Below are 25,647 nucleotides of genomic sequence, written 5' to 3'. Positions count from 1 at the left end.
TTTGTTTGTTTGTTTTTGTTTGGCTGCTTGAGGCGGCCAAAACCCTGGACCCGGCCCTGGCAGGATAGGGCCTAAAAGTGATTCTACAATGTATTTGGGGGGTTTTGCTATTATGTAACAATATGAATTAAGTTATCCGAGTTACTGACACTATATAGAAAGTGAAATAAATCTAAGGTTTCATAATTCTTCTGAACAATAACTTGTTCCCATTCCATTCAGTTGTAACCCACCTGTACCATTCTAAATAAGGTCTCTTCCTCTTCACTGTTTAAAACCTTCATATGCTGATAGTTGTAGGCTTGTGCCTCCCATTAACCATTACTTAGCCACACCATGTGGACAAAGCTCAGCTCCTAGCACAAGTGGGAAGTCGCTGGTTTCCATCTGCTGATGAGTTCACAGAGGGCCAGAGAGCTAGGCATTGCCAGCCTCTATCATTCCCACTCTGTAGCCCTTGTGTAGAGGGCATTATTGGTGGGAAGGGACTGAGGCTGGAGCACACTGCACTTCAGCAACCTTCAGCTGGCCTGTTGGGGAGCTGCAGCCAGCTAGCATAAACCACAGCACCTCATGAAGTGCTAATCTATGCAGTGTCTATAGCATGTCTAGGGTAGATGCAACCCGACAGTAAGGGAGCCACAAGCAGCCTTCTTGCAGTCCCCCAAACTAGGCATGGCAGAGAATTTGGGTCACGTTATTTAACTCAGATACGATGCTGATGTGGGTTATACAAGCACCTAGCTCTCTACTTGTGAGATTAATACTTCTTCATAAGCAACCCTCCAGGTCTCTTATGTATTATTGCTATAAAGTATAGCAGTAGGTGAAGCCTTATGTTCCTTGTTGGAACGATCACAAAGGGCCAGATTTTGATACTCTTACATGCACTGAGTAATATCTTAGCCCTTTAGCTGCTCCATCTGATCTCACTGAGACGGCTTGAGGAATAAAGTTCTAATCAATGTGAGTAAGAGTATCAGAAATTGGCATAAAATAAGTGAGAAGAAAGTAAACTAATAATGATTTAAATGTTAAAGTCACTTAATAATCTGAATAGCCAGTATTTTAAAAGATCATCTGTATACGGTATGAACTGATTTAAAAATACTGAATTTATTATTAAATTACTGCAGTTCAAACCACAATGAAATAATATGCAGTCACCTAGTTTCACGTAATTGAATGTTAAAACCAATGTTCTGAAGCTATTTAAAGCCTTCAGTGTTTTCACTTTTTCCATGGTATTGGAAGTATCACTTTGACATCAATATGGAGAAAACAGATGGCTAGAGTAATGAACAAGTGAGCAGTATGATACTACCAACTGACTACTCACAAGTTTGACTAACAAATTAGATAACAGACAGAAAAGAAGTGGGCTGGTAATTAACAAAGTTGGTGCTGTATGTCAAAGTATTTAGAAAACCAGTAAGATACAAATAGACTCTGAAGGGAGTAGCAGTGAAATATTTAGAATAATAATTCAAGAAGTTTAATGATGAAAAAGGAACTGAAATATGGCTTTTACCATAGTGCCAAAAAGCTTGGAAGTGAAGGAGAAAAAAAAACATACATTACTGGGGAAATCAAACCTGTAATCTCTGTGTATTTGTCATCCAAAAGTAAAGAATTCCCTAAATTATATAGAAGACAATTTCATGATTTGGAAAGGGTCTAGAGAAGAATAATATGATGATGAAATAGAGAAAAGAAAACTTAATAACTAGGAAAAGGTCTTTTACCTTAGAAGCCTATTAGAATGAAACAATCACTCAAGTGATGTGAGTTCAGTCAAACTACAAACAGGTCAAAGCACTCAAGGTCAACCCAAAGGGAAAAAATACATCATTGGAAGGAAACTAGACAAGGTAACATGCTATTTTTTCCCCTCTTCTGAAACACTTTATCAAAACATTATTATAAAGTTAGTCCAAATATTTGATTATTCTCATCTCTGTCTTGTTATTCTTGGTCTCTTCCATCTTTGTATAGTCTGCAAAATTACAATGGGGTTTATTATAGTGTCCATTCTTATCAATATTAGGCCCCTTGCAACTTTTAAGAACCAGGCTAATCTCTATGTGTATGCCAACTTTGGACTGGCTAGTTTTCAGGGGACTGTGTTGGAGAGGAGTAGCCATTTCTGGACACTAAAAGTTAGAGTAAGTTGGGACTCGAGGGAGGAGTAAATTCCACCAGACATTAACAGTCCTTCTTGCCAGGAATAATCTCTCCCTCTCAAGACCTGCCCTCCCAGTGGGGTCTAACAGTCAGTCTCTTTCTTCTTTGGTCCCGGATCTAACAAGAGGGAAGGTTATACCAGAAGGTCAGGCTGGGGTGGGGGAAAAACATGGAAATAAGTCATCAGAACATAGCAGCAGAGAAGAACAGCCACATAGAACCATGAAGGGCATAGAAGATCACAGAATCCGACTTAGACTAGGAATGTGGCCTTCTAGTACTAAGTGGAGGTGGTATGCTTAGGGGGTGGAAGAGCTCTCATTTTATTGGGTGGAAGAGCCAGTGGTAGAAGGAAGATAGTACTCCTACTAGGAAGTGGCAGGAGAGGGTGAGCTGAAGAGATGCATATGCATTTTAAGTGTTAACAGGTCTTCAAAGCAGACTCCAGAAAAAAAAAAACCAGCTTTTAAGAAAAATTATTATTATTAGACCAGAATAATCATTACATTCAAAAAATATATTATTACAAAAGTATACTGATGCAATCAGTGATGGACTAAAACTAGTATAAATATCTTTTGCAAATATTTTCTTAGACTGAAAAAGTTCATAGCTAAAAGCCATTGTATAAAAACTAGTTTTTAGTCTAGGAGGAGGATAGTGGCTAGATTAAGTGTAATAACACTTTTAAGAAACTCCTATATAGAACAATATACACTACTGGAGCTGACCTTCATTTTGACTACTATACAAATCCCTTTAGTTATTGGTTTTTGGTATTTCTCAGAGGCTCTGGCACATAGAAAAGCAATTTCAACAAGTGAATTTTACAGATAGTAAGCAGCATCTCTGTCCCTCCAAGAGGTTTTAAAGTTAAAATGCAGGTTTGTTCATATATTCCTCCATTGTCTGAAAAAAAAAAAAAAAAAAGAATAGCAAGTGAGGTGTTACAGATAGTATTTTACAATGAAATACAGTAAGGACCTGAGCTGTTCCCATTGAACAGGGTTGGAATTTTTGATTGATTTCCATCAGATCCAGGCCCTATGAACAAACACTAATCAATGAAATATCTACAATAATAATACTTTAAAACCCTGTTAGACTGAACTTGCACATGTAGTTGCTATATCTTGCTGGCCTTTTGTACATGCCACTACTGCAAGCTGGTGGGCTCCCTCAACAGCGCAGGAAAGAACCAGTGCCTTGCCCATGCCTCCCTCAGGCCCATGCTCCAGGGCAGAGAGTATTATTCAAATACAAAACAAAGCTTTTCCTTTGACCAAAGCAGACAGCAGAGGCCTTTCCCCTTGCCTCTCCCCCCACCCCCTTTAAACCCATTCTGAGTTATGCACAGGCTGCTCTTAACCCGCTCTGGCTGTTTCACCCTATCAGCATGTGCAAATACCAGCTTGTACTGAAAAAAAAAAAAAAAAAAAAACTGCAAAGAGCCTATTCACATAGTGTTTTCCTAACTAGTTCTACCAGCCTCTCATTTTCTTCCATGTTAATGATCGTCCTGAAAATTGAATCATCCATAGCGTTTGCCAGTTCTTACCATTCTCAGCTCACTAAGGTAATTTACAATGTAGGAAAATGAAGCTCATTCCTGCAGGTTTTTGAATAAGTCTCACACCTATTCCTCATAGGTACCATTACATGGTCTAGTTATGGACAAACTGGAGGTTACCAGCACATACTTGTGCTGATTTCGATATTACCATGTAGGTCGTTTGTCAATTTATTAGTGAAACAAAAACAAAAAAACAAAAAACTTGAACATTCAGGCCCTCTACCATGACGTGTTAAACGTCATTTAAAAATTTATATAAAACAAATTCTTAATGCAGTGTCTAATATCTAGCAACTGACATGACTGATTAACAACCATTCTACTTGCAAAGTAGCCACCGATAGCATATGAATAACTTAATACCATATCACAGGATGCCAGAGGATTGAAAGAAGGGTATAAGATATTGTCACCTTTTGTAATTATACGGTTGTACCTCGTAGTACTAAACTTCAGACATGTTGGGATATCAAACACTACTCCTGTCAGACAAAAAAACTGTAGCGAGGTGTGTGCCTCTGTCTTACCTCTTGTAACATATCAGAATCTTCTATGGCTTTCACTGCTGATTTCTTTGATGTTTCTTGTATTTCTCCACCCATTATAAACTCATCAAGAATAAAATAAGCCTTTTCAAAATTAAAGATAATATCCAGCTCACATACCTGATGAAGCAAAATACACATTTAGGCACAATATTATAGCATTATATGTATTAGCATTCCTAGAGCTTATAGATTGCCAAACCTATTCAGCGTATGCACTCTTGTGGCAGACAGTAAAGTAAGAAATAGAAATACTGAATATTAAGTGATATCACAACTTTGGCGCTAGTGAAATCATATTCTTCTCTGCACGAACAAAGACTAAGTAAGTATAAACAGATTTGTTTAAACACTTTTTCTTATAGAATACTTACTTCATGAAACAACTTTTAATAAGACATATTCTCTGCCCAAAACATCTTACCGTCTCTGACAGACCAAAAACAAAAAGACAATGGAAGACACAGCACAATGATTTATGTTAAGGAGGAGTCAGATAAATCAACTGCTCAAGAGAACATGGTAGAAAACATTCATAAAAGTGGGTCTCCTGCAGCACCCAATGCCTCCCATGGACCATCTCCATGTCCCCTGGCCCATACCACCCTCATTATTCCTGCACACCCTGCTGATATCTTGCCCTCATGCGGTGTTTCCTGTTGCTTGATATGAGCTAAAAAAAGTAAGGTCATTTTTGAAAATTTAAAACAAAACAACAAACGCCTCCCCTCCCCCCGTTTTAAAATTCTTTTTCTGATTTTTCCCCAAAACTTTCTAGATATCTCCCTTGGGAAGAGATGTGGCATGTGAAATGTCAGGATTGGATTCTCTTTGGGGTCGGGCATATTATGGGACATAAACTCCCTATAATAGCCTGGGCACTATTTTACTGTCATATCCACCTCATGCTGGATGTGTGGACATGGTACAACCAAGGCAGAGGGAAAGGTTGAGTAAGAGCAGCTACAGAGATTTTCACACCTGACTCTGTGACAAACAACTAAAGGGCAAAAATTATCACAACTTAAGGAAGAAAAGGAAACTTACATTTCCAAAATACCTGTCCAGTAGTTCTACATAACGATGAACAACCTCTAGTGTCAGCAGCTCATTATCCTGGTCTTCTATTGCACAGCAAAAATATAAACTAGCATACCTACAAAAATAAAAATGAAAATGGGTGAGTGCTTGGTAAAACCTGAAGTAATAACTCAATCACAGAGATAATTTGGTTCATATCCCTGCCTATGCATATGATGTATAAATACATCAGCCACTATTCAGGCTACCAAATGGTTAATAGGGTAATTTGTGCATATTTCAAGAAACAGATTACATGTAACTACTCGTGCTGATCAATTCTTTCTTCTGATTGGTAGCAGAGTTTTATATTTAGTTAATCTAGTTTCATGAGGGGGGAGGAGGAATATCCACCTGAGCATTCTTCTCAGGGTAGTGGCTGGAGCACCATTTCAGGAAAGCATCTAAACCTGTGTCGGTCTATCCCTTTTCAACAAAGCGCTTAAGAACATACTTAATTTTAGTGCTTTGCTGAATAAGGGTGGACTTCTGTTTTAGGGCCTTCATTTCTCTCCTGTAACTATAAAGGCAGGGATAGCCTGTTACCACTCAGGCTCATGTACCTGGGGAAGATACAAGTTCCAGAATGGGAAATACTTCAAAGCTATGATTTGGCAGAAGGCGCCTCAATACAGTGTGTGTAACCTTGCAATACACTGACAAAGCACAACATGCTTTTCAGCACAATACCTTTAAATTAGCAAGATTAGCTAGGCATAGCATCTTCTATAATTTAAACTGTCAATCAATTCTTACTCCCATTTTTCTTCAGTGGTAAGCAATACCGGTATTTTTCTAATAGCAATTCACTGTGTCAATTTATGGAATGGGGAAAGGCAAGCTGATTTTGTTTAGAATCAACCTGCATTGTTCCTAGTTTCAGGCTCTTACATACAGCATTTTCAAACCCTCATGGCACTCATTGTTCCTCATGTGCTTCATCCTAGTAGCATTTACAAGATTAAGGTACATGTGTGTGTGTGTGTGTCTCTCTCTCTCTCTCTCTCTCTCTATATATATATATATATATATATATAATCTTTATTCTTATAAAACTACTCACACCTTTTGTAAACTAGCTTTAGGTCTTTCCAGTCGACAAAACTGCTCATCTTTTGACTGCGAGCCAGAATAATCTGAACAATTTCCCGTGTGATCTTTTTCCTCTCTTTGTCAGGTAACGTTATGTACCACTTCTGCAGTCTTAATTTCCCTTGTCGGCTGAACAGCAGTATAAAGCGTATCTAGAGTAAACAAAGCAACATGATAATACCGGGTCACATGCAATTGTTTTTCCAGGAAGCAGCAAATCAACTGCCATTCTTTACTTTATTACAAAGGAACATGGCAACTGGCAAAGAACAATTCACCCACGTGCAGAGGGCCAATATAATGCCTATGGCACTTAAGCTCTCAAGAATTTCATTATTACCATACACATCTAATGTCAGCCCTAGTAAAACACATTCCTCACTTAAGCATATGAAAGAAATGAAGATGCAATCAAATGCATGATTTTTATTTTATTCAGAGATTTTTAAGGGCTAATCTAAATATCTCTGAGAGTTTTGTGAATTATATAATGAAAGATACCTGGATATATATTAGAATATTTCAGATGTGCCAAGGCACTAATACAGTCCCCACCCCTCTCCTAATTAGAGGGAAGGAGTGTTCTGATAATTGAGCCTACAAATTTACCCTAATTCTGAGCTCAACTGTAAAAAGTATGTAAAAATTCATAAGATGTCACAATAACCTTTAATAACAAATGTTGATGGGAAAAGATATGAAAGGGTGACAGACTAAAATTAATCTAAACAAAAAGGCTCACTGATATAACTCAAGGACTGTGTTACGATCATGCTTGGGAGATAAGAAAATGTGGGTCCAGAAATTAATGAACCAAAATTGGGGTGTCAGATATGAGGCCTAATTGGTGGACAAAATAATGAGGGGCTGTGCTATTCCAACCATTCTTCTCTGTTTGGGTGCTTAAAGAAAGAGACTTCGGGGACGGGAGAAAGATGGAAGAACAGATAGAGGCTATTGGCATGAGCTTCACCATCATGGCTGCCTTGCAAAATCTGAGACAGACGAGGTGTGGAGAATGCTTTCAGATGTCTTAAATGAGCAACACTCCGATGAGGAAACTACAGAACCCGAACCACCAAAAAAGAAAATCAACCTTCTTTTGGTGTCATCTGACTCAGATGATTAAAATGAACATGCATCGGTCTGCACTGCTTTGGATCGTTATCAAGCAGAACCCGTCATCAGCATGGACACATGTCCTCTGGAATGGTAGTTGAAGCACGAAGGGACATATGAAACTTTAGAGCATCTGGCACGTAAATATCTTGCGATGCCAGCTACAACAGTGCCATGCGGATAGTGTTCTCACTTTCAGGTGACATTGTAAACAAGACGTTGGCAGCATTATCTCCTGCAAATTGTAACCAAACGTGTTTGTCTGAGTGATTGGCTGAAGGAGGACTGAGTGGACTTGTACATTCTAAAGTTTTACATTGTTTTATTTTTGAATGCAGTTATTTTTTGTACATAATTCTACATTTGTAAGTTCAACCTTCATTATAAAGAGATTGCACTACAGTACTTGTATTAGGTGAATTGAAAAATACTATTTCTTTTGTTTTTTACAGTGCAAATATTTGTACTCAAAAATAAATATCAAGTGAGCACTGTACACTTTGTATTCTGTGTTGTAAGTGAAATCAATATATTTGAAAATTTAGAAAACATCCTAAAATATTTAAATAAATGGTATTCTATTATTGTTTAATCATGCAATTAATCTTTTTAATCGCTTGACAGCCCTAATCTAAACTATTAGTTTTAAAAAAAGATCACCAAGCACATGTGCAAAAACTGGACTATTACACCTTGGTTCAAATTAAGAACCATCATTTTCCCCCCTTGATAAAGCTTCATTTCCATGTAAAGAAGAAATTGGCCAGAACCAAATTCCTGGATCCAAACACCATTGAATTCTGGGGTTGTTCAAAATCCGGCCCTATAGCTGAATTCCATTAACTGTCCTTCTTTACTGAGAGTCAAATGGGTCCAGATTCCCTGGGACAGATTCTCTGGGGCAGAACTCAGTAGCTAGAGGGAGAAGGCAGCTTTGCACCACCTCTGCATTCCCCCTGACAACGGGCCAAGCCAGGAACCAACCTGGCCCTTGCACAGGTCAAGAGCCCTTTTGGCCCAGCTGCCCACAGCCCCAAGAGACTATTCTGTCAGCTGAGGATTGATGAGGCAGAACAGTGCACAGACCCTCACTTTTTCCCCTCACAAGAATCCCCACATGCTGTGGGCTGGGAAGGGACTTGTGCAAGAGTTGCTATGGTGGTTTTACACTACTTGGGGATTCCTTCCATACAGGGAGAATCGTGAAGAGGGTGAATTTGCTGGGTTTCTGACTCCTTTATACTGCAGGAGTGGATGCAAGAGTCAGGCTCTAGACAGGGACATCTCAGATATGAAATGCTCAGACTCCAGATCTAAATGCTGAGCCACGCCCTCTTCTGGTGTAAATCCATGGTGCTCCACTGAAGTCAATGGGACTACTCTGACATCAGCTGAAGATCTAATAGGATGTGGCATGGACCCATGTCTTATATATGGACAATTTAAAACATATTAAAGGATTAAAGTTCAGGTTGCAGTTAAGATTCAGGATTAGAATTAAGGATTCTGCAAAGAAAGCCTTGCATTCCAGTAAATTATAAATACATCAGCAAACAGAAGTGCACCAGTGAAGCTTCTGAAAAAAACACCCTGCTTCTAATCTCTCTGCAGCTGGGTTTTTAAACAGAATATTTATTCATAATTCAGAACTACTTGGTGGCTAATAAAAGCCCACATTTATATATTACACATTGAAGCACACTCAGTTGGGAGGAAAAAAACCTTTGATCATGTTTTCTTAATTTCAGAATGATTTGTTTAAATATTTAAAATAGTATCAGCAGAGAGAAATAATTGTTTAAGATTATTCAAGATATAACAAATTGCCTTTTCTAGCTGTAAATCTTTGGAGAATACTGATAAAATTGGCTTACTGGGCACAAGTCACACACACATTGTATGTCCCTACACACAGAATAAAAAAACCCTTTTCTAAGGGCATTTACAGACAATTCTGTTGGCAACAGAAGGAAATACTGTATCTTATTCACAGCATTCATATTTCACAATGGATCTGAACTACAACTAGTTTGTTTTTAGTTGTTTTGTATGAGAAACCAATGGCCTCAAATACTCTGTGTCTTTGTGATGTTCTCTGTGATGGGTTCTAGGCTCCTCCTACTTCTGACAGTACTGTACTGCATTCACACAAAGACCTACCCATACATGCTCTGTCCTTGATAATATGTCTGTCATAGTGGTAGGTAAATGACTTATCTGGAGACTAAGAGTTGTGAATTAATCAGGAAGGTTTCAAAAATGTGATCATTTTGGGGAAGGCGAAAGGTTGTATTCTATTCTCCCTGTGGAAGGATTAGTAAAGCTCCAGGAAATGGCCATTGCTATTATTGGACTAGTTAGCTTGATAAAATGAACTGGATTTTGTAGCTGCTGAAAGTCTAATAGTTTTAATGATGTCCCAATGAGTTACCCAAGTAAAAAAATAAATTTCTGGCAGCTCAGCAGGAATGGCCCGATTAAGATCAAAGGACTATGCCCCAGCATGGCTCTGTTTGTGCTATCAACTTGTTTTGACATAATGAGGTTATAATAGTTCTAGAGTTGTAAAGGCCACCTACACAGAGATTCAGACACAGTGCTTACTGTACATAGAGTTGTCTGCTGACCCGGGGGGTTGGGTGGGTTAAGGGTTATTTTGCTATCTGCACAGCAAGTTACCTCCGCGGCCTTTGTTAAGATGATTGTATTTTCAAAAGCAGAGTTAACCCTCAGAGGATGAAGGCAATCGGTGCACTGGGTCAGCAAGTGAACAGCTTCAATAGAAGTAGTCCCACAACAAAAGAATTCCATAGCTTGCTGGTTGGAGCCCTCCCCTCAGAGGTGGGAGACCCCTCTTTAAATGCTCTCCCCGCCCCCCTTCAGGGAAACTGAACCCTGATCCCAGGTAAGTGCTCTAACCATTGGGCTAAAAGTTATGAAGTGGGCACCAGCACCACCTCTTCCTCCCCCCCAGCCCGATTTTGAATGGGACCCAATCCAATAGGCAGCTTCTGAGCATACCTACCAGAAGTGGCGTCACACACTACATTACTGAGCAACCAAATCAACATGGAAAATGTTCACTATAGAATTAGTTAGTCTGTAACATCTCAAAATGCCAATCATTTTTTTCATACATGGTGAAGCACCAGTTCTTCCGTAAAGACTTGTGTATATCAGACATGAAGTGTTAAACAACCCTTTAAATTACCCATGTTCAATAACTATGTTTGAACTGCTTGCTAAAGCCCAGTGGACTGGTAATCCCACAAGACAGTTCACTCACACGTTCACTCACTCATTTCACACACACTTCACTCACATGCTCACTCACCAAACAAAGGGTAGGAAAAATGTTTGAAAGAAATGGAAGTGAACCTCTTTTGTCAGGTGCACTTGCCCACTGATGTTTTCACAGGTCTGAGAGCTGTTTTCCTGCTGCACAGCCAGCAGCTTGAGTTCACATTTTGTTTTTGTGGTTGTGATGGGTTAGATCACAGAACCCCCCATGGGAGCTGCCAATGATGTGCCAAGACTACCTCTGCCCCTGCTTTCCCTGCCAGCTCGGGACCCCAGCAACCTGTTTTGCTGAGCCAGACACACCCGTCTGCTCCAACACAGACCCAGGGTCTGAATTTCTTGCCCTAAAGCTGCAGACTTAACTGAAAGCAACTTACAGAAGTGTTCTTGTTTTTAACACTCAGATGCCCAACTCCCAATGGGGTCTAAAACCCAAAGAAATCCGTTTGACCCTGTATAAAGCTTATACCAGGTAAACTGATAAATTGTCCAAGCCTCTGGCAGTAAGTTCAGAAGGAGAGTGTGACGATGCCACCCATAAGGCTTCATGGAAATATGCTTATGAATGTATGTACATTATATAACATAACTAGAATATGTTTTATGCTACATATACCATGTAATATAGCTCTGTAAAGGTCATGATCTACTGAATCTATTAATCCTATTTGTATGCACGTATCATTTTTGTATTCGAAGTTATGAATATTGGCTGCATACTTGTTTTATTCTAAGTAGGCTGTAGTGAAGCAGTTGGTCAACTTCCTGAGAAAAGACTATTCTCAGTAAGTGCCCAATCAAGAAACACTTAAGCCAACAATGAACTTGGAGACACCAATCCACATCTGGGCTTTCCCAGGAATGTGGCTTGGCTGGTAAGGAACTCAGTCATGCATGGACATGTGACTTGCCCAGGTGACTCCAAAACTCCATTTTGTAGCTGGACTTTGCATAGGAGAGAGGAGGGGGTCTCCACCCACAAGAGAAAGTCTATTTAAGCCCAGGGGAGACCCCTCCATTTTGTCTTCAGCTGGCTAAAAAGAGAGCCTCTTCACCCCCAAAGATACCTAAAAGTAACTGGAACAAAGGACAGTGACTGCAAGGAGTGTGAGTGATTGCTGGACCCAGACTAAAAGGAGATTAGTCTGTAAAAGGAAGCATTCTGGAACTGGTGAGGATTTTATCTGTATTCAGTTGGATTAGACATAGACTGGCGTGTTTTATTTTATTTTACTTGGTAATTCACTTCGTTCTATCTGTCACTACTTGGAATCCTACTTTCTGTATTTAATAAAATCACTTTTTACTTATTAACTCAGAGTGTGTATTAATACCAGGGGAGGGGCAAACAGCTGTGCATATCTCTCTACAACACTGATCCAAGAGAGATGTGAACAAATTGAAGACCAGAAGAAAGCAACAAAAGTGATTAAAGGTCTAGAAAACATGACCTTTGAAAAAAGATTGAAAAAAATGGGTTTGTTTAGTCTGGAGAAGAGAAGGCTGAGGGAGGACATGACAACAGTCTTCAACTTCCTACGAGGTTGTTATAAAAAGGAGGGTGACAACTTGTTCTCCTAATTGCGGAGGACAGGACAAGATTTCATCAGCTTAAATTGCAGCAAGGGAGATCTAGGTTAGACATTAGGAAAAACTTCCTAACTGTAAGGGTAATTAAGCACTGGAACCTCCATCATTGTTAAGAGCAGGTTAGACAAACACCTGTCAGGAATGGTTTTTCAGTGAAGGGGACTGGATTAGATGACCTACTGAGGTCCCTTCCAGCCCTACATTTCTATTATTCTATTATTGTGTGCGTGCAGCATGTAATTGTATACACTAATCTAACTTTATTATTACTTTCAAAAGATTTACAATTAGAGGATAGGTGAGAGTCTCTACATCTGTCCCCCTCCATTACAGTTTACAGTAAAATAGTACACACTAAGCTCACGGTTATTGCAAAGCTTGGGCCACTCCACTACTACTCTAACAGAAGCAATTTCTGAGAAAGCAGCAGACAATTATACTTAGGCCTGGTCCCCACTAAGCCCCCACTTCGGACTAAGGTACGCAAATTCAGCTACGTTAATAATGTAGCTGAATTCGAAGTACCTTAGTCCGAACTTACCGCGGGTCCAGACGCGGCAGGAAGGCTCCCCCGTCGATGCCGCGTACTCCTCTCGGCGAGCTGGAGTACCGGTGTCGACGACGAGCACTTCCAGGATCGATCCGGGATCGATTTATCGCGTCTTAACCAGACGCGATAAATCGATCCCAGAACATCGATTGCCTGCCGCCGGACCCTCCGGTAAGTGAAGACGTACCCCTAGAAGAGGAGAAACCATTTGTCTTTTCTCTTTCTAGTCCCTCTCATCCCTTTTCCTAGTCTCCAAATTTCACTCAATCTGGAGCATCCTCAGGGACGCAAAGAGCAATATTACATCCACAAGAGCTCAATCCTACTCCCCAGAACCATAGACCCCAAACTACAACTGACATTTATTACTTCACTGTTGGATAGACACTGCTTCTTTCACTTCAGCTTTGCTCTTGTCAAAAGTATTGACACAATATAGCATGTTGCTCATCCTCACACACATGTTCATGAAAGCATACTGTAAAGGAATATTTTGTTATACTAATGGACCTGGAAGTACTGAAGTGTGTAGACAAAACACTAATAGCCTATCTATGCAGCGTTCTTTGAGAGTGAAAACATATTTGCTTTATCACTTTATTAATAAATAAATTATTGACATTGCCATATATCAATCAGATCCATTTTATAACATGTAGTAATAGATATGTTGTTTATGGAGACCATCTAAATACAGGTTTAGTAAAAAAAACTAAAAGGTCACACTTCGTATTACATTTGTAAAGAGTGATATATATATATATTTTCATTCTAGTCCAAAGAAACCTAGAATTTACGTAATCTTACGGTTCAAAATTAAGCTCTCAAAACGCGAAAATACAGAACAAAGATTGAAAGTTAAGGTTTAACTTTGCTCTCATGGTACTTTCATATATGGCCTTTCCATATATCTTTATAATTTATCTGTTGCCATTCAATATAACATATAATTAAGTACAAACCAGAATTTCTTATATAACCTGTCTTGCAGACAGTTACAATTCATAGAGTCTCAGTGAAATCTACAAACCCAACCCTGGAGGAAGAAAGCCATGCCAGTAGTTTCAAAACTATTGAATGTTTAAAAGTGGAATGGCCCAGAATTTGACAATCTAAACATTCTCACAGTAAATTGGAAAAGATCAAAACGTTTCTTTTCATTTTTTGAACTTGCTCAGTTTACAGATTATATAAGTAGTGTGTGGGTCCTTTACTGCTTTCTAAAGATACAAAAACCACATCTCACTTACCTTATTTTGGTTGTGGGGCTTTGGCATAATCTAGTGGCTCTGACTCACATGACCTTGTTACCTTAATTGTTTCCTTTCCACAGCTGTGTCAGAATCAGCATTCCCTCCAACTTCAGTTTGGTTTAGATTGATGGGTCACACCTGAAACTCTGGATAGGGTTGTCAACTATCTAATCTCACAAACCCAAACACCCTTGCCCTGCCCCACCTCTTCTCCAAGGCCCTGCCCCACTCATTCCATTCCTGCCTCCATCGCTCACTCTCCCCCATTCTCACTCACTTTCACCGGGCTGGGTCAGGGGGTTAGGGTGTGGGAGGCAGTGAGGGCTCTGGCTGGGGGTGCAGGCTCTGGGGTGGGAACGAGGGGTTCGGAGTGTGGGAGGAGGCTCCGGACTGGGGGTTGGGGTGCAGGAAGGAGTGTGGGGTGCAAGCTCTGGGAGGGAATTTGGGTGCTGGAGGGGGCGCAGAGGTTGGGGTGTGGGAGGGGATGTGGGCTGCGGGAGGGGGCTCAGGGCTGGGGCAGGGAATTGGGGTGCCGGAGTGCGGGGTGCAGGCTCTTGGAGGGAGTTTGGGTATGGGAGGGGGCTCAGGGCTGGGGCAGGGGGTTGGAGTGTGGGAGGAGATGAGGGCTCCGGCCAGGCAGTGCTTACCTCAGGCGGCTCCCAGTCAGCGGCGCAGCAGGGCTACGGCAGACTCCCTGCCTGCCCCGGCCCCGTGCCGCTCCTGTACGTGGCTGGCACATCCCTGCAGCCCCTGGGGGTGGGGGCTCCGTGCGCTGCCCCTGCCTGCAGGTACCGCCCCTGCAGCTCCCATTAGCTGCAGTTCCCGGGAGCTGTGGAGTCAGTGCTCAGGGTAGGGGCAGCGCGCGGAGACCCCGTCACCCCCTCCTCCCCCCTAGGGGCTGCAGGGATGTGCCGGCCACTTCCTGGAGTGGTGCGGAGCCAGGGCAGGTAGAGAGCCTGCCTTAGCCCCGCTGGACTTTTAGCGGCCTAAAATCCCCCAGTTTGGCTTCAGTAGCCTCCAAGAGATAAAGCCCAATTCCAGGAGAGTCCTGGTGAAATTGGGAGGGTTGGCAACCCTGCCTCTGGGCCATTCAACTTCGAACATTTCTAAGTCACAGAAAATCAGTCAAGTTGTTTCAAACTTGGAATGTTTTGTAGATCTCACAGAGTTTCAAACCTGGCCACATCGGAATGTACTGTATGTCACTTTAAGCTTGCATTAAAAATTCCAGTCTATATTCTTTTATATGTGGAATTAAGGATCTAACAATTGATGATTGATCAATTAATCTCAATAGATGTGATTTTTTTCCCTGTTGCTCCTAGGTTCAAACTCCCTAGTTCTTATACCAAGGCAAAATCTATGCCAAGAAGTTTAGTAACACAGGAGGACAGTATAATGCAGAATTGTCACTTTAATTATATTATTGTCTCTGATGCAGATGTCAACCTGATTTATTAGATGAGGCTTAAGGATGTTGACACCATTTAACATTGAACCAGGTCAGAAAATATTCTGACCACAATGGCCTCAGATGCGTTTAAAGAAAACCATTACAAATTCTAAGCCACTTTACAGAGCCCACAACTTGGGCTAGAACTATTCTTCAGGGTTTTAAATCTCACTCCCTATCCAAGGACTGACATGCTATCGTCACGGTTGTCTATGCCCTTTTTCAATCACCAAAGCTGTATCACGACAGGTTAGATGGGCCCAGTCCTCTTGACCGAATCCCACACCTCATCAGTTGATAACATTCTCTCTTAATTACCTTCTGAACATACAGGTAGGTTCGCAATGTTCCTTTCTACAAGCAGCAAGGCTAGTCTCCTCCCACCAGAGGGGCAGTTGGGTTCATAGCATTTCAATAGAGAAGAGACAGGATTTGGTTGTAATGAATATAAAGAGGATTTTATTTTCAAATAGCTGGGCAAAGACAGTCCCTGGAAGTTCTCTCAGGCTCAAAGACTAACTAAACACAGCCTGCTCTGCCAAGTATCACGAGAATATTGCCTCATTCTTCTCCTGTCACTTACACCTGTATAATTTCACTGACTTCAACAGAGTTATCCCAACCAAGTTACACTAGTGTAGGTGAGAGGAGAATCAGACCTTCAGTCTCCCTGAAAACTGGCCTGGACTAAGCAATCGTAGAATGCGTTGTGACTGAATTACAAGGGTTCAAATCCAATTAGCTAAAACAAAAGCGATATTTGTTGTACCTCTGAGATGACATTTAAGGGTGATAAATTTTAACCTCAGCACTGGAGAACCTAGATGGGTCTGGTGATACTATTGATTATCTTAGGTTACATGAAGCAACAGCATTTAAGACATTCAGAACAATTAACTATGCAATCATACCCTTCTTTTCATTCAACTAGTTTTAATGGCAGTCTGATCCCAAGATGGAGTCTTTCATGGAGAAGCTCATTGTCAGCACAAAATGGCATCTCTCTCTGCCCTCCTGGTCTCTAAGGTCTGCTTTTGTAACTATTTGTACACTTCTGAAAACAGCCACTGCGTAGTTACCATAGGTACAAGGAGACAAGCTAAGGGTGAGTGATGGAACAACAAACAATCTGAAAGGGCCACAGATGATGAAGGAATGACTCAGCAGAAGAAAGAAAGAAAAAAACCTCTTGGTCAGCCAGGCTTTTTCCTTAAGAAATTATATTTATACCAAGAACTTAAAGTAAGTTGAGCAGAAAATTCCATATCTATAGGTTTCAGACCCAGTCCTACAACGTTCAGTGCAGAGTCCTAAATTCCAAAGCATTCTATACTCCCTACCCAACTGGCAGCTATTCGTATAGCTGTTTCTCTGAACACACATGCAAGTGGAGGGGAAACTGATCTGAAATTAAGCCCATGTTCGTGGTGGTGGATAGTGCCCCTGCACTCTGTCACAGCAAATTTAAATGTCCCCACAACTTTTAGCATATCCAAGGTTATCTACATCAGCACAACCACAAAGGAAAGCCCTGCTATCTGGGAATTTAATCCCAGAACCCTCCTCTGATTCTGACCTTGCAGGGAACCAAGCAATGGTCTTTGTTGTTCTGGGGTGTGAGGCACTTAAAAGCTATCAAGTTTCAATGACTTCTCACCCAGCTGATAGCATAATATTTTAGCCTGAGGAAATCAGTGTCTGGTGGAACAAGAATGTTCTGAGCCATCCAGCAGCCTCATGAGTCATGACATGAGACTAACAGGGAAGGGTGTGCCTTTGTTCCCTTCTCCAGCTCACCCTCTTGTCCTGAAACAAGTTTCAAAGTTCTTCATGTTAAAGGAACAGGAGTATGCATCCGAAGAAGTGGGCTGTAGTCCACGAAAGCTTATGTTCTAATAAATTTGTTAGTCTCTAAGGTGCCACAAGTACTCCTGTTCTTTTTACAGATACAGACTAACACGGCTGCTACTCTGAAGCATGTTAAAGGAGATATTTTCAATTTACATCTTACAGTTACATCATTAAAAGGCACAGGTACAGATTCAGATTGAGCTAAATCAAATAACAGCCCAACTCACCTTCCATCTGCAGCACACTCTAATCTGAGTCCCACTTTATTGTTTAGCTGCATTTTACAGATGGGAAACTGAGGCATGGAGAGACTAGTGACACTGGAAGTGTGGGGTAGATCAGAGAATCAAACCTGGCCCCCCAGGCTAGCACCAAAACCACTAGAATATCCTTCCTCAACTTTGAAGTTTGGTTCCTTATCCATACACAACCTTTTGGTCTGTCAGGACCTGGAAGAGTTAATTTTAGGCAAAACACAAGGCTTATCTCTTGAAAGTGCTTTTGGGGAGTGGCTGGGTTGAGAAGGAGAGTAGACAGAGTAGGGATGTTACTCCCATAAGCTAGAGAATCATTCATACTCCACAACAGCTCCAATTAGTAATTCTGAGAGTTTACAATGGCTGAAATATAATACAAAAGCAAAGTGCTTTTCTAGAGCTTAGAATGGACAACTGAACACTAGTTAAGTGTTTGAGATATTTTCCTTGGAATGTTTGTTATGGAGAACGTCTGTATTATTTTTATGGAAAATATGCATGACTCAGTTGTCCCCACTCACATTTGTATTACCACCAACTCAGATTGAGGGTCTAATGACAGGGAAATCAGAGAAGGATGCTGGTCATGCAGGCACGTCTGGGTTGGTTAAGAATGAAATACAAGCACTGTCAACATGTGAATGGAGCTACCTTGGAGATACAAAGGACAGCAAGGACCAGACCATTCACTTTTAAGACTGCTGGGCCAAAGGGAGTTTTCACAACCCCCTCCCCAGCCTGGGCCTCGGGGGTGGGTGGGGTGTGAGCTAGGAATGTAAAATTTTAACCTGTAAGCATTAGTCTTACCGGTTAACCCACTTTAACCGGTAAACCCCGGGCTGGCCAGCTGACTCCAGAAGCCTCATGCCGGCCACAGCGGCCCCTCTCCCTTTAATCGGTTAACCGTTTAAACGATATAATTTCAATCATTTAAACGGTTAACTTTTAAAACTATATTTATATCCCTAGTGTGAGCTGCTCACATTAATTCAGCATGACTGCAGTTTGAAACGAGGCACTGAGCATTAAGCATGCTACTGCCCAGTGCAGTGAGAAGTTTGAATTGAGGGGAAAGAGAAACAGGTTGTGTTGCCAGCACGCAAGCTTTGCTTTTCCATTCTAACCAAAGGAGCCTATACACTGTATTCCAGTTGACTAGTTCAATCCTTGAGGGGGCCACTCTGGGGATTGGTGCTGCTTTGAGCAGGGGGTTGGACTAGATGACCTCCTGAGGTCCCTTCCAACCCTGATAGTCTATGATTCTATGAAGAAATGCTGTCTTATTTTGAAGAGGCTGTCCTGTGTCACTGAAAACATCTACAAGTGCTCCCAAGAGGGTAAGTCTCTGACACAGGTCTAAACTCATTAGGACCTGCTGGAGGAGCCATGGTGAGAAACAGAGGTGCTGAAGCCAAGGACTCAGTCTTGGGTTAGCAGGGACTGCTGAGCTCCACTTTGCAAAAAGTGGAGGCCCTGGGCTTAGCACTAAAAGGTGTCCACTGCCAGAGGGCAGTGAGTAAAGGCCAGAGGCAGAGGATACCCTTTGGAACCATGATAGTACAGCAGTTAACTAAAGGCAGGAACAGTTAAATTCTTGACATGGGCAGAAGCTGCACAGGTGTGGTAAAAGAAGAACGATTGTACTCACATGTTCAATTCTACTCTCAAACATCAGTGGAAAGGCTCCCATTGACTTCCGTGAGAGCTGGATGGGGGCCTAAATGAAATGTGGTAAATACTGTATGTTTTACAAGTGAAGTTCTGTTGCCCTAATGTTTATATTTTCATTGTCCAAAAACGAAAGCAATATTATTTTTACTGTAATCTGCCAGAATATTTTGCAAGCCAAAACACAAGACTAAAAATACTCTTTTAAAAGATTCCCATATATTATTAGTTACCCACATTTGGTGGCAGTGGAATATACCAACTGTCACCAGTCAACAAGATATCAGTTAGCTTTGCATTTTTTTCTTTAATCGATGGCTTCATCATTTTAGCGCTTTGTTGCACTTTCTTACCTTTTACTGTGTATCCGATTCTTTATATCCTATCCTGTGAACCTTTTAAACACATCATACAAAAGGGCTGCCAAAGAGCAGGGTGCCAGAACCTTCCCAAAAGTGGACGGGTCCCCCACCCCAGGTAGATGGAGGGACCCAGGCTCCCCACAGCTGCCCGTAGGGCTCTCCCCAACCAGGCTCCAGTCAGGGCCTCGGAGCCGCAGCCCGGCCATGACATGAGCTGCACAGGTAGCTGTGGGGAGCCATGGCAGACCCTCCACCTGCCCTGGGTGGGCGAGGGGGGGCGTCAAGAGCAGCCCCCGGCCCGTTATCCACCCATGGCCCCCCCGCCAGGGGAGGTGGAGAGTCTGCGACTCTCCATAGCTGTCCGCAGTGTGGTTCTTATCATGGCCGGACTGTGGCTCTGAGGCCCACCCCGCAGCCGGAGCTGGGTCAGGGAGAGCGTGCGGGCAGCTGTGGGGAGCTGGTGCGGAGTCACGGACTCTCCACCTCAACCTGCCTTGGGTCGGGCAGTGAGATAGACCAGGGGCTGCTGTCAGCCCTCCCGTACCGCGGGCAGGTGGAGGGTCCACATGTGTGGCTCGCACAACTGCCCGGACTCCTGTCCCCATCCAGGCTGCATGCTGGCTTGGCCAGGTGGACAGGCCCCACCCCCCGCCCCAGCAAAAAGTAGACGAGCCAGGCCCATCCATTTTCAAAAAGTGGGAGGGCCATGGTCCCCTGCCCTCCTGGCACCACTGCATCTTGCATGACACACTCACATTTGGCAGTGCTCAAATGTCTGCACATAGCCCAGCTATTTTTCATGCATCCAACTGCCCCAATTTCCTTGCACATCCCCACGGTTCCATGGTCTCCCAGCAACCCTCCCCCCGGCTTTCCCCATCCACCCACCACATCTAGGTTGCACCACTGCCCCAGAAATCCTCCAGGCTCTCCCCACCCTAACAATCTCTCTTCCAGACTCTCCCCCCTACAAAATATCCTTCTACCTTCTGGTGGCTCTCGATCCCTTGTAATACCCCAGTCCTCAGGCTCCCTTGATCTTTACTTCTAAAGTGTGCAGAAAATAGGCTCCTACCTCCCCCATACCTATTCCCAATGCTCAAGCTGATCTTGAAGGGGAAATCCATTAATTCTTTCACTTTCCAAAAATGTCACTCATGGAGCTGCACAAAACATGGCAGCTGGATTTTCACTCAGACCTATGTGGGCCTTATTTCAAAATATGACCCAAACTACTGGTGCAGCTACAGTTCCATACCTGATAAATCAATTGTTCCTTTTCTCCAGGCCTAAGTAGATTATGGTATCCTGGATCCAGATTTCCCCTATCATCTTATCAGACTTTTTGTTCGACAGGAATGATTTCCCAATCCTGAAAAGGTGAACTGGTTAATTTTTTTGTGTCTGCATAGTCTCAACTGGGAGCATAATCTAAATAAATAATAATATCATCTGAAACACTTTAGGGAGTTAAATGTACTCTTTTTAAAAAGCCTTTCCCTTGATGAGAAGTAATAGTTGGGCAGAAAAGAGTGACCTTCATGGCATGAATTAAAGTTATGCTGCACACCGTGCCTACAGAGCATTTCCACTAGAGTAACAATTTTCTTGCTAAGATGTGATCTACAAATTGAGAACACACTATAGTTAAGTGCATAAGAACAGCTTTTGTGTCTAAAATAATTTCTATTGCTTACATACATGCTTCGACATTTATGGAGGAAAAGTAACAAAGATGGATAACCAATATTATCCCCATTTTAAACAGGGAGAGGCTGAGGCATAGACAGTTCAAATGACTTGCCCAAGATTATACAGTGAGATAGTTAGAGCTTTAAAGAGAACTCTAGTTACTTGACTTCTAATCCAGTGCCAGATTCACTATACCATGCTGCCTGAGGAAGGGGGTATAAACAAACACACACATTTGCCTTACAAGTTTAATCCTGTGAAAAACGGATATGATGGACAGTCTCCAAAATGTCAATAATCGTCACTACTGTAGGCAGTGTTTCCTTATCCCATGCCCAATGGCCACAATAAATGTGTTGGACAGAAAGTATTTGTGAAGTCCTTAGATCAGGGAGACTCTGGAATCAGCTTTCCATGTTGGTCAGGCAAAGCCCAAGTTTGTTGACCTTCAACGTAAAGTACAAGCTCTATTTATTTACTCAAGTTTTACTTACACTTAGGGGAATGACTGAGTCAGATGAACTCAGGCGGTGATCAGAAAGGTAATACATTGCGGGGATGCGTGGGAAGAGAGGGAAGGAAATTATTTTCATTGACATATACACTTTATTATATACTCTACACACACCCAGCAGTGTGAGGATGGGCACATCTTTATAAAGGCACTCAATGAGACAGACACATTTGTAAATTTGGTTCTGATTGGATCAGTGTATTTACTGTACTTTACCTTTCAGACCACAGCCAAAATCCAAACACCAGCCTCCAATGAAAGATGGTTTTGATGTTTCTGTTCAGTTCCAGTGCTCAATTCATATTACAAATCCACACAACAGGCAAACTGTGCAAGCTAGAAGTTCAGGGAACACCCAGAAAGAAGCCCAGCATGATGACTTAACAACCAGTCAACAAGTTGGTTTGTCAAGTAGTACTAACCAAGTTATAGGCACCATAGACAAGTTCTGGCCTGAGAACCTACACCTCCAATGGGAAAAATCTGGCCATGAGTGCAAGGATATCACTCACTACCTTTCATGAAGAAAAAAAAAATCCTTAGAAAGCATACATTAACCTTGACAGGCCTCCATGTGATGCTCCTACAGTTAGCGTAGAGACAGGGCCGGCTCTGGCTTTTTTGCCGCCCCAGGCAAAAAAGCCTCCATCTCCCACCACCCCCCGCGCGGCGGGGGGGGGGGGGGGGGGCGGCCGGAGCCCCGGGGGGAGGGCGGCAAGTCCCGGCCGGGGCTCCGCTCTCCCCGGCAGCCGGAGCCGGAGCGCCGCACCGCGCCGCCCCCCTCCAGGTGCCGCCCCAAGCACAAGCTTGGTGGGCTGGTGCCTGGAGCCGGCCCTGCGTAGAGACCAGCTGCAGTGAGAGTACTTACCTCTCCTACTATCTCTTCATGACCCTTCAGAATGGATGGCTGCTGCCCCTACCCAGTGCCCTTTCAAGCTAAAAGATGGATAGCAGCCACCTAGCTTCACCTGAAGATCCTGAGAAGGGAGCATCCTGAAATCTAGTCCATGTTTTGCAGGGAAAAGGCAAATCTTGTGGACTCATCAAGTGAATGTCTCCCAGAACACACATGAATCAGAGCCAGAATCGGCAGGGCTCATTCTGCTCTAGTGATACTTGTTCTGCCTTAAGGGGACACTTGGTGTTTCTGATTCTTGTCACTTTGTTGTGAGTCTCACACTTGGTGTTTTTCTTACAGCTCCAGCTTCCACAGTTATATGAAAATCTGAGGAGTGTACCCTCCTGGTTGCCCACATTTCCAAGCTTTGTCATACAATCTAATGATTCAAAAGCCAGAGGCAAATAAAAAGAACCCAAAATTTATCTTTTAAAAAATCTCATGATTGGGGGGAGGGGGATGATTTATTCTTTTAAACCACTTGGCGGTAGCAATACTGAACACTGTTGATGTAAAAAATTGGATTTCTTTAAAGGCACATTTTTCCTGTGTCTAAAAACAGCTCAGATTATTAAAACTGGAATTTTGAACATCTGAATTACTTTTCTTCCCATTTCTCTCAGTGTGGAGACTGAAAATAAGTGTACGGCTACACTTAAATACTACAGTGGCACAGCTGCACCACTACACTACAGCGAAGACATTAGCTACACCAAAGGGAGGGTTCTTCCCTTGGCGTACGTAATCCACCTCCCCAAGAAGCAGTAGTTAGGCCAAGGGAAGAATTTTTCATCGATCTAGAGCGCTCTATACTAGGGGTTAGCTTAGCTTAATTACACCACTCAGCATTGTGGATTTTTCACACCCCTGAGCGATGTAGCAAAGCAATTTGATTTTCTAGTATAGACGAGGCCTAACCTAGTCAATTTCACCTTTGTTTAGTATCTGGTTCACTTTCAGGGCCTTATACACTAATTAGTATCTATGCTGAATGTTTGTACTGTGAAGACTGTTAGCGAATGATTGTTTAAAAAACCTGTTTCCACTGGATTGTTTTTTAGTTGACGTGCCATGCAAACATTTCTGTTTGTCTTAGGTTTTCACAATATTTATCTCTGTGGTCAAATTTGAATTGAGAGTGTCTTAGGCCCTGACTACACAACAACATTTTACTTCAGTGGGCACAGAACAGCTTAGAAAATTGAGGCCTTAAGTTTGGCCTACACACAAACCTGCTCTGGTTTAGTTAAACCAGTTTAGACCCCCGCGTGGACACACACATTTCAATTTAGTTTAAACTGGTTCCTAATCGACTTAAGCTAAACTATAATAACCCTAATTTAAACCAAAGTAAGTGTGTCCATGTAGCCTTTTGCATCAATTGAACCAAGTCAGTTTAAAATGAGCCCTAAAGTGAAACCAATGGAACTCTGCCTGTAGAGCAGCCCTTAGAAGGGAAGTTGTAGCTGTTGCAAGCCTATAACATGCAAAAGCATATGTAGCCACAAACTGAGAGGCAAAGAAAGACAGTACCACTGCCTGTCTGCTCGAAAGCACATGCTCCACGGACTACCAAGAAACAGAAGTAGATGTCACAGAAATATGATGTTCTCTACCATGTTAGATGTCACCCACTGCGGGAACTGTGCTGCAGGGGTGGGTGATGTGATTTAGGCTCTGATCACTGGGGCAGAGTACAAGAGGGGAAGCAGACAGGTCACCCCCCTATGGGTCTGGGGAACAAAAGGGGTCATTTGCCCGGGGCCCATTTGTGAGGGCCCCCAGAGTGGCGTTGCGAGCAGGTGCGCACGGTGGCCGTGCCGCTCAGGACCATGTTTCAGGGAGTGGTGTTGTGACCCAGGGGGCGTAACTCAAGCAGCACTGCCAGACCGTGGGCCTGCTGGAAGTGCCCAGAGCGGGGCTCAGCACTACCCACTGGGTGAGCGCCCCAGGCAGGATCTCGCCAGCCTCCCCTTTGGGGTCATGGGGGAGGAGGGCAGCCTCTGTTTCAGATTTTGCCCCCAGCCCGGCCTGAACAGTGATAGGAGGCTCCCAGGGCCGTGTGGCCCAAACCCAGCCTAGGGAGGGGACGGGGGGCTCATTCCCGCGCCGCGCCCCGCCGAGCCTCAGCCGGCTCGCCCCAGCGGCGGCCCTGCCAGGCTGAGCTTGGGAAGGTGTCTGGGCCAGCGCCCGTCCCGGGGTGACACGACAGGGTGCCAGCCAGGAAAGCGCGGGGGTGGCCCCAGCCCTGCTGGCCGGGGGGGAAGTTCCTGGCACCCAGTTCCCGCCGCGGCCGGGGCTCGTTGCCTGGCGGCTCCCCACTCACCATGGTCACTGCTCCGGGCGGCTCGCCCCGGCTCCCCCCTCAGTATCAGGTGCGCGCCCCGCCGCCCATCCTGCCTTCCCACAATGCCCGAAACTGAAAGTGACTCCGCCCCGCCTTCACCTGCGCCAGGGAGGGGCCGGGCACCTGGCGCCGGAACAACCCGTCGGCGAGCACCTGCCCTGGGCGCTGCGGCGGGACCCTGCCGAGCGAGCCCCGCAGCCTCCCCACGGCAGCTCCGTGCGCTGCGCGGGGTGGTGGAGAAGGGATTTCCAGAGCAGGCGAGGAGGGGCGCTCCCAGGGGCTCGGGCACTGATCGCCGCTCTCCCTTGAGTCATTCCGG

General features: G+C 43.3%; 1 protein-coding gene across 2 annotated transcripts; it reads right to left on the bottom strand.

Annotated features, from left to right (window-relative positions):
- Positions 1–25,447, bottom strand: AP1S3 (adaptor related protein complex 1 subunit sigma 3). Of its 2 annotated transcripts, XM_065558026.1 has the most exons (7): positions 25,308–25,409; positions 21,136–21,249; positions 19,496–19,564; positions 6,448–6,626; positions 5,350–5,458; positions 4,285–4,422; positions 1–3,093 (listed from the first exon to the last, which is right to left on the bottom strand). In XM_065558026.1, the coding sequence occupies exons 3-7, from the start codon at positions 19,535–19,537 to the stop codon at positions 3,058–3,060; spliced, it is 504 nt and encodes a 167-aa protein (XP_065414098.1). In that variant the 5' UTR covers positions 19,538–19,564; positions 21,136–21,249; positions 25,308–25,409; the 3' UTR covers positions 1–3,057. The 2 variants fall into 2 exon arrangements, with proteins under 2 accessions (XP_065414098.1, XP_005282602.1); XM_005282545.5 differs by lacking the exons at positions 19,496–19,564; positions 21,136–21,249 and having other exon boundaries at positions 25,308–25,447.
- Positions 25,448–25,647: the final 200 nt, after the last annotated feature.

This window comes from Chrysemys picta, chromosome 9, assembly GCF_011386835.1.
Source record: "Chrysemys picta bellii isolate R12L10 chromosome 9, ASM1138683v2, whole genome shotgun sequence".
Classification (NCBI taxonomy): domain Eukaryota; kingdom Metazoa; phylum Chordata; order Testudines; family Emydidae; genus Chrysemys; species Chrysemys picta.
This window is presented reverse-complemented; position numbering and strand designations above follow the sequence as displayed.